The sequence below is a fragment of the Lissotriton vulgaris genome, chromosome 5, assembly GCF_964263255.1.
Source record: "Lissotriton vulgaris chromosome 5, aLisVul1.2, whole genome shotgun sequence".
Lineage (NCBI taxonomy): Eukaryota > Metazoa > Chordata > Amphibia > Caudata > Salamandridae > Lissotriton > Lissotriton vulgaris.
This window is the reverse complement of record NC_141693.1, coordinates 1623746180-1623763643: the sequence shown is the minus strand read 5'-3', so window position 1 is coordinate 1623763643 and position 17464 is coordinate 1623746180. Positions and strand designations below refer to the sequence as shown.

Sequence of the window (17464 nt, the reverse complement as noted above, 5' to 3'; positions counted from 1 at the left end):
TGTAAATTATGTAGCTGGTTTTGATGATGTAGTGGGCCAGCAAAGGGAGCTAATGGAGTTCCAGCAGGATCAGTATGGGGTGATGTTATCATATTTTGTCATTACCTGAATGAGCTGTAAAGTGCGTTGTGGGTGCCTTACTGCCTCTTAATGTTTATTCCTTGTTGTCTCATTGTGTCCAGTACAGCTAATCACAATACCTTGTGTTTCCTCAGTAGATTTAGTTTGTAAAGGTATATCAATAAATAATTAAATCTGTGCGGTACCTACAGGATTGTTACCTCAAAGTCTGAGCAGTTGCCAACATCATTCTCTCCTTAAGGCAGTCAGCCTTGTTCGCTACGCTTGCTCACTATGGGGCACTCATCTTGAACTTTTATGCCTCACCACTTTCAAATGTCACTAGCCACCACTAATCATGCGTAACTGTACGTTTATTTGTCCAAATATGTATGAGGCTTAGAGCCATATATTCTATGCAATTTGAATACAAAAGAAAATACGGCCGAAAGAATAAATTACTTTAGAAGCTGTGTTGGCAGTAAACACAACATGTGGTGCAAAATCACCATTAATGAAAAACATAATCGAGGGAGAGATAAAAGGGTAGAGAATTCTTGACTGCAGTACTACATCGCTATGTTCAGCACGACACTGTTACACTTTTGCAGCAGTAAGCTGGCAGTACATGGAAAGGGGAACATTTTCTTACCACAATGTTAGTTGCTAAAAGGCAAGCCGATCTATATAGTATGCATATGTTAACATGAGGGTGGCCATTAAAAAATAGCCCACTTGGGGTGGAAAAACTTTACATGGCTCCGTTATGCCCCGGCCTTGTCCTTGTCCTTGACCATCTCATGATAAAGGAAACCTGGAAGGGCCAGGACGAGAGGACGCGTTCATGGCCCTTTACCTTTAAAATAAAACCATTGGAAAGAGCATTGCCGTGTTCTGACTGTACATTATTAACAAATGTGAGAAATCCAGAGCTTTTTGAATGACTATCACACCTGCAGCACCGGATGTTAAAATCAGACAATGTAAATAGAACAAAATACAAAGACTTGCTCTGCAAGCCGGGGACAGGTCATAGTGGCAGCAACAAAAGATCTGAAGTTCCAGTAATATCCGGGAAAACAGTAGATGAAGGGCAAAAAGCAACACATACAGACGGGATGCGAGGGTTGAACACAGGGCCTGTACAATGATGCAAAATAAAAACAAGTGATTCCAGGCACACAGCTGCGAGGGGCGCAGCTCACTCTTCCTGTGTGCTGTCAAACAAACACCTTTGATATGGCTGCAGCGGGGTCGCTGCAAGCTCCAGCCTCTGCAACAAGAGGGAGCACTAGAGTGGGAGCTTACTTCAGTCTCAGGAGGACTGGTTAGTTGAAGTTGGCCGGGGGTGAGGGGGTGTGGGGGTGTGGGGGGGGGGGCTGGTGAGTGCCATTGTGATCAGGGTTCAAGTCTAAGCGGTGGGAACAACATCCAGTGTTTCTGTGAAAATCCCTTAATCTCTCTGTGCCTGTGAAGCACTTCGAAACCTTCTTTGGGGTTCACGCTATGTGCAAAGTAGAAAATCTATTAGAAAAGAAGTTCCAAAACCAAAGGGATCAAAACAGTACCTGGGCCCCGGGACAATGATAAGAGAAATACAGGAGAGGAACAACAGGAAATAGTATGCTAAAGCCAATAGAAAGAGAGGAAAAGCAAGTGGCAAGCACAAGAAGGGAGGATGTAAGCTTATTTTAAAATGTATATTAAATAAAATAGATTTCACAAGCACAGAAAAGCTCTGTGCAGGGAAAACTAAAAAGGACATCCCAATGTCAATCCTAAGTAAAGGGGATAGTGTATTCCTCCGATTGCCCGATGTCCATCAGGCAAAAAGAGGATGCTTTTGTGCCAATGGGATGTTTATTGACAGAAGGCCTGGGGTCCTCCCGTTCCTGAATAGGTTTGGTGTGCAAGGTACTCCATCACATTTGTGATATAGTACCCTGTCTATCAAAATCTAAGTCGGCCCCAATCTGTCTTAAATTGCAGCTTAAAACATATCATTATGAACAGGAATCCCAAAGATCCAATGCAGTTTTTCTTTTTTTTTTTAAAATAACATGTAGAAAATATGATACCATTAACAAATCCGACGGAGTCTAGTCTGGGCTCATATGGGTAAGAAAATGAAGTAGATTACATCATTTCATCAATTTGAGGACTTGCATGAGATTATACTGGGCAGCTCATAAGAATGAGTGTAGCTGTTCATTCAATATTTATTATGACATATTTTGTAAGACAAGTTGATAGGTTATCTCTGTCGAGCAAGTTTTCATGCATTTCCAGCAGAGTATTCAGACGTACCTATTGAAAGGCAACTCATTACAGTTCTACATTGCTATGATATATTATCATTGCCATTATAAACTACTTCTTCCATAACCTTATCAATGGATGCAGTGCCCTGTGCATTGCCCGCTTCATCTCCTTGTTCCTTAAACTGTAGATGAGTGGATTCAAGAGTGGTACAATAATTACATAAAAAGCAGACACCACTTTGTCAAAAGAGAAGGACTCTGTACTTGTTGGTCTAACATAGATAAACATCACAGTTCCATAGAAGATAATGACCACCATGAGGTGGGAGCCACATGTGGAGAAGGCCTTCTGACGACCTCTGGTGGATGGGATCTTCAGGATTGTTATGATGATGAAGGTGTAAGATATCAGGATCATGAAAGAACAGAAGAAGATGGCAATACAACCAATTATCATAAACATCTGCCCCATCATAGTGGGGTCAGTGCATGATAGTTTCAGAAGTGGAGCAAAATCACAGAAGAAATGGTTTATGCCATTAGGGAAACAGAATGGCAATATTGACATCCAGATAACAGGAATCAAAATAGCAAGGAAGCTGATGACATAGGATGTGGCAGCCAGCTGTTTGCACACAGTATGGGTCATCATAGTACTGTAATGCAGTGGTCTACAAATGGCCAGATAGCGATCAAGAGCCATGGTGGAGAGTAGAAAATCCTCTGTCACCCCAAAAGACATTGCAAAATAAAATTGTGTAAGGCACCCAGCAACAGAGATAGTTTTATGCTTTCTCAACAAATCAAAGAGCATTTTTGGCGCAGTAGTTGAGGTGTAACAGATCTCTACAAATGAGAAGTGGCTGAGGAAAAAGTACATGGGGATGTGCAGTTGTGGGTCAACCTTCACTGAAAGTATGATCAGGATATTTGATACAATTGTCAACATATAAACATGTAAAAGTACAATGAATAGAGCTAACTGTACGTTTTGGGAACTTGGATATCCCTGGAAAATGAATTCTTTCGCCACAGTTTGATTTTTCTGCTCCATACAGATGCCTGCAAAACAATATACGAATAATTCAGATTTTTGATAGAATAATGTGTAAAAAAGAAAAACAGGAAGAAAAAAAGTCAAAGAAAAAATAAGGGAAATATTAACTTATTTACAGAGCAGATGTAGGTCTTATGATTACTTAGGTCTGTGGTACGGAAGATATATTTCACTGTAATTGCACATCTTAGCATAACTGTAATCTACTCCTGCTATGTTTTCTTGCTCATCTAACCTGGCCTTCTGAAAGCGCCTATCTACGAGCCATGGAAGCATTGGGTCTGGGCAGCGAAGACACAAACATTGAAAACTAGCTTAACAAGTTAGAACCATTGACATGTTTGTCACTTGTTCATGACATCTTGTAATTCTGACTGGTTCGGTCAGGTATACTCTAGGGGCCGTATTATATAAGTGCCCCAGAGCACATTAGGCATTTGGGACTGCCTTGCGTGACCCCGGGGCACAATGGTATTACAGAAAGGGCGGCAGAATCTTGTGCAGTCCCTTCTGTAATACAAATATTGTTCACACACTTAAAGCGCCAGTGATCTCTTCAGAGGGTATTCCCTCATTTGCATTGGGGCGTGCCGCATGCAAATGAGGGAATCCCTTTGCCTCTGTGCCTGGGCGGCATTACAGACATGGGCGCAGAGGCAAAGAAGCTCTCAGGAGGCGCACTGACAGTGCACCACCTAAAAGGTGGTACACTATCTTTACGCCCCCTGATTGCAGTCCTCTGGCGGGGGAAAGGTGGTACCATGGACCCCCCCAGATATCCCCTTGCAAGTGGGTGCAGTCACCTGAACCCACCTGCAAGGGGATCTCTAATCCTCTAAAAGTTCAGGTAGGTTGGGGCAGTGCATTTACCATTATGCGTTGCATTTTCCTGGATTGCGCTGGGTGCACCTTTTGGAAGGTGCGGCCAGCACTATGCAGGAAGATGCGCCTCAACCATAATATGGCCCCTGATAGTTATCTTTCTGGGAATATTGTGCTGTGGTTGACACTGTGAAGTAGGGTGTATGTTTGACAGCTGCCTTGGGGCCTAGCTCCATAGCTGATGATTGGGGGAACCCCTTCTAGTGTATCTCTGTGATTCACAGACCAATCATGTTTTCTGTAAACACTTTCACACTGGCTTAAATGTGGCATGAAGCTTTCTTCGATTGAGCTCATTTTACAAAGCACATCTGACGCCATGGAATTCAAGCCTTTGACTGGCAGCTATCACACAGTTTTTAGCAATAACTACTTATGTCACCAAGCTAGTTTCGCAGCAGTAGCCTCATTGAACGTTTAGAAAATAGGGTGATCATTTTCATTTTCCAGCATCATTACATTTTCAGAACACTACAAAGACATAAGTAGTGTGAGTTTGCAGTCAAAATAATATTTTTCTTAAGTTACTATTCTAATGTTATATCTTGGAAAGAGAGAGCTGATTAATCTTGCTTTGATACTGTTGCTAACTGTTCACACCAATTTACATGGTCAAATCTTGTGACCTTGGTGTTGATAGTGGGCCTGATTTACAGAATTATTTAAGACAAAATCCTAAACTTACTACTTTTGGTATTCACAGAATGCACTTACTACTTTTGGTATTCACAGAATGCATTTACTACTTTTGGTATTCACAGAATGGATTTACGACTACTAACTTTATGTCTGCACTCAGGCCGGAGATTCAGGCCCGAAGGTGGGACTTCCGGCCCGGAGGTGCAACTTCCGGCCCAGAGGTGGGAATTCCAGCCGGTGGCGGAGATTTAGCAATTGCCGAAATCTCTGTCTCCAGGCCGGAAGTCCCACCTACGGCCCGAAAGTCCCACCTCGGGCCGGAAGTCCCTCCTACGAGCCGGAATCTCGACCTCTGGGCTGGAATCTCCGGCCCGAGTGTGTACGTAAAGTTAGTAGTTGTAAATCCATTCTGTGAATACCAAAAGCAGTAAGTGCATTCTGTGAATACCAAAAGTAGTAAGTGCATTCTGTAAATACCAAAAGTAGTAAGTTTAGGATTTTGTCTTAAGCTAGATCTGTGAATCGGGCCCTTTGTCTTTTAGTGGGTAAATGCAGTGTATGGCCTCTTGTTAAAACTTCGATGTAATGGAGGTAACTCTTGTGATAGGCTATAAAATAGTCTGGAAAGATTTCTGAATAAATGAAAATACTGGTGAAGCAACTCCGATACAGGAGCAGCAGTAGGACCACATTGGAGACAGAGTGATTATTGGTTCCTGTACTGCAGTGGTTCTTAAAATGTTGACTTTTGTGGACCCCCACTTAGTCATTATGGACCCTGTAGACCCTACACTGAATCCTTACTACAATCCAGGTAAACTCACTGAAACCTTATTGGAGGCCCCGGACCTCGGCCTGTAAGCATTTTAGATGATTGTACTGCAAAACATCACTCACAAAATGCAGAAAGAAAACAGCAAACAAATACCCAAATCATAAAATATGTAATTTATCTCACAAAGAAATATAAAAAACAAATGTATAATTTATAAGCTTTATCTAAATATAATTGAGGCCACTCATCGTTCATACAATTTTCACTGCTCCCACAAATCACTCTGAGGATACTAACTTTACAAATGTGCCTTTCTATTCAAATACAGTCTATTATTCTGTTATTATTATTTTATTTTCAAGGTTGCCACCAAGGGTCCCCAGACCACACATTAAGAACCACTGCTCTAATGCATACATGACAGTTTTTTTGGAATTTTACTAAACACATAAGGGCACTGGGTAGATTCAATAGATTTATTTGTTTTGGTACATCGCTGCATGAAAAGCAAAACCTTTTTTTAATGTACAATATTTTTTGGTTTACATTTTTTTTACCAATTTAGGATAAGTTAAACATTAATAACCCCTGTATAATACTTTATAATTAGATTCTGTGTAGGATGTGCTTAAAAACTAAATAAACCTTAAAAGAGTTCAGTTCATCATTAGAGCATTGAAGTGTGGGTGAATATTTTTGTACAAAAATGTAATGAAAGGATGTACCATTCTGACACTTTCCTGGAACAAAGTATACACGCAAATAGGACATGATCCTCTAGCTCCAAATATAAACCACATCAACTGTACACAAGATCTCCTCAAGGATATACACTCCTTCAATGCTTTCATCTAAAGGCTGGATCCAGTTTTTAAGGATGAATCCAGGCAGATCTTTCAAAATAAAACTACTAAATTAGTTTGGAACTTTTGTATTAAGATATTCTTTATCTTCTTTATGTGACAGTTTCTTAATTTTTTGGGCAACACTGGGCTTAAAAACAAACGCAGAGAGTAAATATTTGACAAAAACAGATATGTTGGATAACCAACCTATCAAGCAAAACCAAAACTTCTCTGAAATCTTTGATAATTGCATAGTCATTACTCTAAGCGCCAATTAGTATCAGTATGTTTTATTTTAAGAAAGAAAAAACACCATTCTTGAATTCCTGGACTCTAAGTCAGGATACAAATATTTTCCTCCAAATGCTCTGAGTTGGATTGGCAATTCTTAAACATAGGTCATTTTTCCAAATTGAGCCTTCAATCGCAACAACGTCTTGATAAATGTTGATAATTTGAATGGAGATCAGTAAGTTAAAAATGGAAAGATTTGCATTGACAACCAGAATTAAGATTTGTAACGCAAGGCTGGAAAATCCCTTGCATTTATTTAAATTTATCATGCTGGAATAAACAGAATATTTTTGGTACCCATCACATGTTTTGAGAGCAAGTGAATATTCAATATAGGATCAAGTACCAGTATTCACTGATAACTTTTGGCTGTGTATCACCCTGACAAAATTGTGTATCTTTTAACTTTCTTAATAATAAGAGAATGTTAGAGTTAACATACCTGACCTTTAAATTAATTTGAGTGCAATTCTCTTTAAATTTTGTGAGAAGATACTCATCTCTATACAATATAAGGGCATGAATGTAGCCAACTTTAGGAGGGAAGCTGGTAAATTTACAAAGCTGAAATAAGTAGTGTTGTGAGTAGCGGTGTCAACAAAGTCTTGCTTCTCTAAACATTACTCCTTAAGATAACTAACTTCTACCATGTTGTCAGCCTCAACCCGTGCAGGTGAGAGCGATGGGGCTGGTAGGGGATGGGGATTTTGATAGATGACAACGAGGGAACATTAATTATTTATTTAATTTTCCCTTGTCATCATCCGTCGAAATCTCCCTCCACCTTTCTTACCTGCATGGGCCGCGGCAGCATGTTGTGTGTGTAGATTTGGTCATGTATAACTATGCAGTTGTAGGTTGCTTCACAAGATTCTAAAAGAGAACTCAAGGTTTTGAACTTTGTATTTAGAACTGGGTGATTAACTGTGTCACATGCAATGTGGTTTTGAGATTTTCACCCCCTATGGAAATTCCAGTTTTTGCAGGGGTCGGAATTTTGTGCTGAGTAGTTACTTGGCACAGTAAAGACCTCACCCTTCATTAAATTGTGGCAGGTCAAATGTATGCACATAACTTTAGAATTATGTATATCTTTAGAAATCATGATTTTTGGCACATCACTAGAATGACGCAGCTTCTAATAGCATTTGACAAAACCTCACTGAGTAGACTAAGTATGGTGGAAGTTTGGGGATCCTTCCAAATTGGCATAACCAACAAGCATTTGAAGGTATTGTGTAACACTTTTAGGCTCCTGAATGCATTGCAGACAAGCCACAGCATTGATGCCCAATGAACATGATACCTTCAAAGAACAATGCTCAGTCAGTTGTCTGCCTTATGCCTATAGGATGGTTAAACTGCGTGATAATAATTGTAAGACAAGAGCAATATTACACTGGGATGTCGGCATCAAAGCGTTTAGAATGGTCTCACGAACAGCCTTATGCTGGTCCTTAACATGTTTCCCACAATTGTTTGGGTGTTTCATTTACTTGCCCAAATTGATTATTCTAAGAAGGTGTCTTTTGAGAATGTATTAGTAAGAATTTTTGGCCTAGGAAAAATTCTTACTAATACTGTTGTTGCCCTGTCCTAGGAACTGTATCTAGGCTCAGGGGGTCCCTTTGTTATATTATATTCTTTTGAGAATGTATACATATTTTGCATTGTTTTTTGCAGATTTATATAGCACACAATCAACCCGAAGGTATTGGAGCGCTTTACATGAGCACTGGTTATGCTGCACAAGGACATATTCATTTTTAGGTCTCGCCTAGGCAGTGTGTAAGCACTACTACAAGGGACATCTTGGAATCGGTCCAGGCTTGAGATTAAACTTGTGCATGTTTTGCACTGTTTCCTATTAGTGCTCGTGCATGTATGGCGTTGTGGAAGCCAGCAGTGGCGCCATCTGTTAGTAATTATCACGCTGGCTCCCGCGAGGTAAATGCCATACATGACTTCCGGATGCGCTCGCCACTGATCGCAAGCCTCTCAGTGGATTTCTTGAGCTCCCGCTTGCTGGCCCCCACACCTCGGTGTGCAAGGCAGCCCTCTTCACAGCTCCGGTGCAGTTTCCCCGCTGTAATTTGTGCGGCTCCCTTGGACTGTTGCCGCTGCCCCACTCTGAGAGGTCCACGGGGGGCGTCTTGGGTGAGTCACTGCCTGCTGCCCTCACTTTGGGCCGGTGTTTATAGGTTCTCCATTTTGAGAAGCAGATTTAGCAAAGCGATTTCTCCGGAGCTGCAGGGCTGACACAATCCCTCCACACTCACGAGGCCGCGCTGCGCCTCGCACCGCAGTTCAGCTTGGCTGTGTGGCTTTCAGTCACTTCCCGCACTACTCTATTCGGTGGCGTGGCTGTGAGTCCATCTCTGCACTTTTCTGTTTGTCTGCATGGCTGCCAGTCAGTTCTTGAGCTTCTCTTTTGGGCTGCATGGCTGTTAGTCAGTCCCTGTGCTTCTGCTGTGTAAGTGGCTGTCAGTCAGTGCACGGACTGGTGTATTTTCCAGCCCAGTGTTGGAGCACACATCCAGTCCCTGCATAGGACGAGTGGCGGGCAGACCTCATTCCAAAGGTGAAGCATTTGCTGTTCCAGCCCTCTAGGAGGGATCGGTGTAATGACGGGTGCTAGGTCCTCATTAGGTTGATGGAGAATGAGACGCAGACACAGTGGTAGTGGGTTAGCTAATGGGCCCTGAGCACGTGCGCTCAGCCTCTTTTATTGGCCAGGGTCATCTGACCAATGACGCCTGGTGGTGGGTGGGTGTTTATTGTGGATACATCAGAATGAGACACTAGACCGTGTCTACGATAGTACATCCCTCCCAACCTTAGTTAAGAAAATTAAACTAACTAAAGTCCAACCTGTGGGAAAGAATATAGTTCACACAAAACCCATAACTCAATCACGACGACATCAAGTCTTCTCCACTGCTGGTTACGTCAAATACTGGCAATGGTGTCTCTTCTTGCCTTGGCAGACTTGCAGCTTGTAGGTGGGCTGTACAGTCTCTCTCGCTCTGTTTCACATCCTGTGAATGTGTAGAGGTAAGAATAGCAGGTCCCAAGTGTGTTGTTTTCCGCTGGATCGTCCTGGTCAAGGTGTTTGGTTCAAACTGGTGTCTGTTCCTGATGGGATCTTCAGCTGCAGGTTATCCCTCTCACGGACACCCCTCTCTCGAGGGTGTCCCCTCTCACTGGACGACCCGGAGGCCCTTTTCTACCAGGCTCCCACTGGACCAGAGAACATGCCGCCTTGCCGCTCCAACGTGTTGAAGGACGTCGCTGCGGGTCCTCTCTCCATGTCCAAGCTCCACCTGAAAGGGTGTTGTTGGCACTGGTTGCATTGTGTGCGACCTTCGGACTTCCAGGATCTTCAGCGGGAGGTTCGACAGTCCGTCTCTCATCGTGGGATCCGCTGCCGCCGGTGTCCCTGAGGCCTCTGCCCCTGGATTTCCACAACCCTTTGTCCGTTCTATCCCAGAGGTAGTTGTTGCCAACAGACCGGCATGCTCGCTTCTGTCAATCCTGGGTGACTGTCGGGTTCGCACGTGGATGCTTGCTTCCAGTGGTGTTACATGTGTCCCGGTCATGCGTGTGGACTGTGGTGCACCTCTCACACTCTCCTCTGTGTTTCCCCTTCTGGTGAGTTGTAGTGTCTTGTTCCACACTCCTCTTTGCTCTGCTCCTTTTTCTTTTCTTCCTGTCATCGTGCTGCTCAGACCTCTTCTCCTTTCTTTTCTTCGGTGGTGGCAAACGTGCCACTCAGACCTCTTCTCCTTTCTTTTCTTCGGTGGTGGCAAACGTGCCACTCAGACCTCTTCTCCTTTTTTTCCCTTTGAGGCATCATATCACTCACTCTCCTTTGTGGTGTCGTGCCTCTCCTGCTCCATCTTCCTTTTCGTAACGCAGTCTGGTCATCTTTCTGTCTTCGTCTTCCTGACCAGACTTCTCTAGGCAGCGTGCATCCCGCCTGTTTCCCCCTGGTCTTGTCCTGGTTCTTGGACACTGTCTCCTTCTAGTCTGTGACTGGACCGGTCGTTGCGATCTTCTCTCTTAACTCTGAATGTTGAACTGTGGTTGTCGAAGTTCGCTGGTCCATGTTTGTGGACTGTGTCTTGGTTTTTTTTTTTTTTATTGATATGCAGGATGACAAAGTAAAACAGAAGACAACAAAAATTCATATGCGAGTTCATAAAAATAAAAAAAAGAGAGTACATTTTGAAAACCAGTGGATTATAGTTACTATGGCAAAGTAATTATAAAAAAGAAAACACAAAAAGAGTTCCATTTGTAGAATTAAACAGAGAAGGCTTAAGAGTCGTACAAATTTATAAAGTTATAGCAATATGAGATTCTCAATCTAAAAAGGTGCCCCAAATTCTATTAAACTTAATCAGTGAGCGTATTCCCCTAAGATTTGCTAAGGCTAGCTCCATAGCATGTATTTCCGTTACTAAGATCCACCATTTCCAAACCGTCGGTGGTTCTGGGTCCATCCAAGCCCTAGCCAGAGTTAGTTTAGCACATGAAAAAAGTATGGTGATTAGAGATGATTGTGAAGATAGAGAGGTATTAAGGTCTAGTAAGACCGAAGCAACCGTAATGATTGGATATGAAATATTTTTTAGTCTCAGTACACTCAGTATATTGCCCCAAAAGTTCTTTAGTTTAGGGCAAGAGTACAAAATATGAACTAAATTAGCTGCTTCCAGTGAACATTTGGGGCATTTAGTGCGGCTACTAAAAGAGGAGTTTGATGACCATTTGGTAATTCTTTCTGGTGTGTAATATAACATGCAGGTCGTTCTGTATTGTTGTAGCCGAAGACTGGATGATCGTACAAGATTATTTATATTGATAAGGGAGTGCTCTATCTGGTTGGGAGTAATGTTTAGATTTAGTTGGGTACTCCATTTCGCCGCCAGTTTATCACTGTCATTGTTTCTAGAGAGGCTGAGTGTTTTATAAGATTCGCTGATGACTGATTTATTCTTATTTGAATAAAAGCATGTCCAGATATCGCAATCAGAAATATTTTGTATCTTTTTATAGTTAATCAGATAGTCATGGATTTGCATGTATTTGAACCTTGAGGATTCCGGTAGGTCATATTGCTGCTTAAGTGTATTGAATTCTAGAAACCCCTGCGAGCCGTATAGATCCTCCAACTTCTTAATCCCAAAAGAGGCCCAGCTATTAGTAATAGAATCTGTAAAAATAGCCGGGAGACCTGGGTTGCCCCACAGCGGAAGTTTTGAATGATAGAAATTTGTTTTGCAAAATTTTAGTATATTATTCCAAATCCTAACAATGTCTCTGGCGGTCTTGAATTTTACCCTTTTGTGGTAGTTCGGATCATTGATTCTGAACAGAAAAAGTAGGGAGTCTTGTTTCAACATAAAAGAGTGAAAAAAAAGAGTTCTATCTCCATGTAATAGTGAGCGTATACGAGTAAAGAATGAGGACCAAAAATATAGTTTAAAATCTGGAACATTCAGCCCTCCTTTGTTTAAATTATTTTTCATTATTTTTAATGACCTTCTGGCCCTTTTGTAGCCCCATATAAAGCTGCTCAGGAGCCCGTCTAGATGTTGAAAAAATTTAATATTTAGTGCCAGCGGAATGGAACGAAATAGGTATACAAATTTTGGTAGTACTTTCATTTTAATAAGGTTGATTCTACTAATCATATTTAAGGGCAGTTTGTTCCATTTTTTCAAAATAAGAGTGTTTTTTTTCGTCAAGTCATTATAGTTTATATTATTAATGTTTTGTAGTCTAGCTGTTAGTTTGACCCCTAGATATGTGGCCTCTTTGCAAATCTCGGGTATAGGGACAGTTGGGGAATAATTTGATAAGACTTGCGTCTTCTGAACGTTAAGCTTGTAGCCTGACACCTTCCCAAATTTCTCAGCCTCGAGGTAAATTCCTTTTAGTGCTTTGGCAATGTCCATGGTATATACGGCAATGTCGTCAGCATAGGCTGTCATTTTCAGCTCCTGTGAGCTGAAACTAAATGGGATAATCAAATTTTGAAAGTGGAGGGCAAGTAAAAAAGGTTCAAGTGAAAGGGCAAACAAAAGAGGTGAGAGGGGACAACCTTGCCGGGTCCCACGCATAATAGGGAATTCCGATGAAGTCAAGCCCCCGTAGCTGATGCAAGCAGTGGGTTTGTCATAGAGTGCTTTTATACCCTTCAAAAAGTTTCCCCCAAAACCCATTTTAGATAGTGCTCGCCAGAGATAAGTCCACCCCACTCGGTCGAAAGCCTTTTCGGCGTCTAATAATATCATGCCGAGTGGAATGGATTTAACCTCCGCGATATCAAACGCTGTGATTGCCATGTTTACGTGCGCAGTTGTGTCTCGCCCAGAAATAAAGCCATGCTGTTGTGGATTGACAATTTTGGGCATAAATGGGGCTAATCTGTTTGCCATGATTTTAGCGAATATTTTCGCGTCAGTGTTTATCAGAGAGATGGGTCGATATGACCCTCTCTCTTCCTTAGGTTTCCCTTTCTTTAAAAAAAAGATTATTTTTGTCCTGTTCCAGGATTAAGGAGCCATTCCGTTTGGTCCAATCGATTGTATTACTTCCAATAATAACTGTTCTAATTCTAGGCCGCAGATTTTATATAGTTCCAGAGGTATTGTGTCCTCTCCTGCCGCTTTCCCTATTGGTAATGAGTTAATGGCCTGTTGTAATTCATTCAATGATATGGCATTAGAGAGTGCACCCAAGCCTAATAGGCTCCCTGTACTCACTGGATGTTCTTCTACATATTCCTCAATTAACTCTGTATCGGCGGGGTTTTCTGGGGTATATAAGTTTTTGTAATATTCAGCGAATTGATTAAGTATGTCTTGTGGCTGATTATATATTTTGTTACCTTGTCCTCGGATTTTAGAAATTAAAGTATCTGCTCTATCTTCTGCTACTTTATAGGCTAGGACTTTACCAATTTTGTCCCCACCCTCATATTGAGCTATTTTAAATTTGTGGATCCTAGCACTGTTTTTCCTAGTAAAGTTAGATTTTATATCGGATTTCAATGTATTAAGTTTTAGGTTAATTTCCATTACTGCTGCGGAATTATGTTGTAGTGCTTTGATGAGTGAATCTTCCAGTTTGATTATACTATCTAGTAATGTGAGCTTGTGTTGTTTCTGTTCTGCATTTTGCCTAAAAACATAGGCTTGAGTGAACCCTCTAATGCTTGCCTTGCAAGAGTCCCATACCATGCAGCACCCGGTTGAGTTTCTATTAATGGTTATATATTCATTGAGATGAGTTTTAAGCTGTGTCACATAATTTGGATCAGAAAGTAAGTGTCTTGGAAAAGAAAAAGGCCTGGGTGGTGTCCACGTGCTGCGTGTATCGAATGTTATTATGAGTGCATTGTGATCAGATGTTATCCGGGGACAGAGAATCATAGAGCTGGCCTGTAATAATTTATCACTGATTAAAGCCAGATCTATTCTAGTGCACGTCTTGTGGGGTGCAGAATAGTATGTAAAGCCCGGCACAGATGGGTGCAAATATCTCCAAGCGTCTTTAATATTATGTGTCCGACATATATCTATTATGGACGGCCTAGTCTTGTGCATCCTTTGATGAGCATTCGGTTTAGTAGTGTCAATTTTGTAGTCCATTATACAGTTAAAATACCCCATTATGATGATTTCCCCCTCCCAGCCCAAGAGTTTCACATTTAATTGATCGAAGTGTTTTGGATCATCTACATTTGGGCCGTAAACTGCGCATAAAACATACTTAGTATTAGCGTAATTAATTTGCGCTATGGCCCATCTGCCATCCTTGTCATGGGCAGTTTGAAGTACCTCTACTCTGAGTCGTTTGTCCTTAAGAATGGCAACTCCTCTTGTAGGATTCCCAAAAGTGGAACAAGCCAAAACTTCATACCCCAGTTGGTTTAGAATTTTCCTATCTTTCCATATGATATGGGTTTCTGATAATAAGCAAAAATGGGGGTTATGTCGTTTCAATTCCTCTGATACTAAGGATCTTTTGTTTTTGCTATTAAGTCCTGCCACGTTCCAAGCTAGACATTTAATTAAATGCATTTAACTGTCTGTTGAAATAATGCGCCCCTCTTCAGATAACCAAATAATAAAGCTAAAGCTAGTTCTCTTAAGCCTCTAGAACATACAGTAATACCAGTAATACCACAAAAAAACCATAAGTTGCGAATTTTATCAAATAGTTTCCACTTGTCATCCTGCACACAGATTTTATCATATTTCCCCCCCCCCCTGGCTCCCCTAGCCCCCATCTTGCGGAGATGTTATCCCTCCCCCCTCCCCCCCCTTGATTCTCACCCCAGCCGGGGAAGAACCACCCCCCAGTGAATGCTGCCGTTAGTGAGGCAGTGCGTGTGGTGACGCACCCTGTGACACTCTCACCCCCCCTCACCCCCTCCCCCTTCCTAAAGCAGGCTTCGTTATATGTGCTAAAAAAGTGTCATAAATCTTTTTGTGTTTCCTTTCGCTTTTTTTCTCAATTTCCCCCCCTCTAACTTCGTGAATTTGTGGAATTGTGGAATTGTGCCCCCCATACTCCCATTAGATAGTTTGTTCTGACATCAGTCTTCGCTTCTGATGTTAAATTGTTTCTGCGTCTAGCTCCTGCTAAATGTAATGCTGGAGAGATAATTCTCTGCTTCCTTAACATTAATTATCTCGACTGTGTCTTGGTTGTCAAACTTCTTGGACCTCTTGCCGGTCCAATCTGCTGATGCTGGCAGGCCATCTTCAGTCCTCCTGTTGGAACTCTTGCTATGTCACTGTTTGTTAGCCCTTGCTTCGGTCACCTCCTTTCGCAACCCTTTGTTGGGTTGGTTTCTTGGTGTGGCCAGCTGTCTGGCCGGCTTCCTGGATGCGTCACATCGCGTGGCTGTCTGAATTCTCCATGCGACCGCCTGAGGGGTGAACTTCTTGGTGCGACCATCTGGGTGGTTGACTTCACCTTCTGCGTGAGTCTTCATGCTTCGCCGTCTTCCATGTGCTCTCTCTTCACTCTGTTGCGGTACTTTAGCATTGGCATGTTTCTGTCTGCGCTCTTCCTGTGGTGTTGGGTGCGGAGGGTTACAGCACCACTCCTTCTTGCTTCTTTGTGTTCAGGTCACTACCCGTTACTTCATGGGGTGTGCTTGCTGTCCTTCTGGGACCCTGGAGCAGTGTCGGAGGTTGTCACGCTCCGTCACTATGTCACACTTGCCTGGTGCCAGGTCCGGAACCACGGTGCCTCCTTGTTGTGGTGCTGCCGTTTCTTTTCCTGCGGTGCAACGACAACCTGTGGCCTTCAGGTGCCGCCCCGCCTTTGGTAGTTCTCCGTTTGGCTCAGTGCATCCAGTGGTCTGTGCCACTGCTCCGTCGTCCTTCTCCTGGTGCTCTCATGCTCTTGGTCACTTTCTCTTCTAATGGCGTGGCATCACTTTATTCTTCCTGCGTTACTGTGTTTCCTGTGTACTTGGCACTTGTTCGCTGCAACAGCTGATGTGTTTCTGTGTCACTAGCCCAGCACCAGTGTACCTTATTGGATGCATCTGCGCCTGTCTTGCACTCTGTCCTCTGTTTTGCTTTAGCAACTGGTGTGGGCTGCAGTCTCCAGTCTGCGTTGCTGCAGGCTTGCCTTATACTGAGTTCTTTACATTGGTTTGTCCAAGGCTTGTTCCTTTTCCTTGGAACCCTTTCCCTGCCTGTAATTTCTCCATACGGCCACCAGATGGCAGTGTTTTATTCTTTCACAGCTCGCGATTCCCAGCAGGCTCTCAATGCTGTGGGTCTCGCGTCTCCTGCCCTAGGGTCTCTACTGGTTCTGGGTGCTTTTGTGTAGGTGCATTGCAGGGTTGGACTCTCCCTCACTGGTGGAATGTCTTGCCGGCCGACAGTAGGGCTCGTGGGGATTTGCTCCTGTCCTGCTGGCTGTGCTCTCCAGGTTCGTGGATGGGGCTCCTTTTCCGGTGGCTGCTGCTCGGGACGCCTACAGGCCGCTCATTGGGGCCCACGCACGCATGCAGGCACCACCGGAGGGCTCCGCTTCACAACCGGTGAGTCGCTTACATTTCTGCCATCATGCTCGGGTATATCGGACGTTGGCGGGGTCTCTGGGCAGACTCTGTTCGCCTGCGTCTTTTTACTCTCTATGCACGGCAGGTATCCTGGGGCAATACACCCACTTGCAGGCACCCCCTGGACACCGTTCTGTGTCTCACCCTCCTGAGGCAGCTTTCTCTGGTTACACGCTGCGCGGGGTGTTGCGCTGGTGGCGCTCAACCTCATCCTGTGCCTTCCCCTCCCCACCCGCGGCAACAGCTTTCAATACCCTCGCTGCACAGGGTAGGGGTCTCAGTGTGCTACACAGTGCTGCTTTACATCAGGCCGGATGGAAGCAGCGGGGTGGGCTCCCGCTGTGGCGCCTTCACAGTCTTTCCTCCACCATCCCCCCCACGGCAGCCCTTTCACTGCATGGGCCTCGTGCGGGGGCTGACGCTTTTCCTGGTGGCCGCGGGTCGCGTGCTTTGCTTTCCCTTCCCTTCCGCGGCAGCCTCGTCCAGTTCTCGCTGCGCGGGGGGGTTTCGGTAGAGTCTCTGCCGGCAGTTGCGGGTGGGCTCCGCTTGATG

General features: G+C 43.5%; 1 protein-coding gene across 1 annotated transcript; it reads right to left on the bottom strand.

Annotated features, from left to right (window-relative positions):
- Nucleotides 1–2430: 2430 nt before the first annotated feature.
- Nucleotides 2431–3375, bottom strand: LOC147716854 (olfactory receptor 5G26-like). The gene has a single exon (XM_086919809.1). The coding sequence runs from the start codon at nucleotides 3373–3375 to the stop codon at nucleotides 2431–2433; it is 945 nt and encodes a 314-aa protein (XP_086775935.1).
- Nucleotides 3376–17464: the final 14089 nt, after the last annotated feature.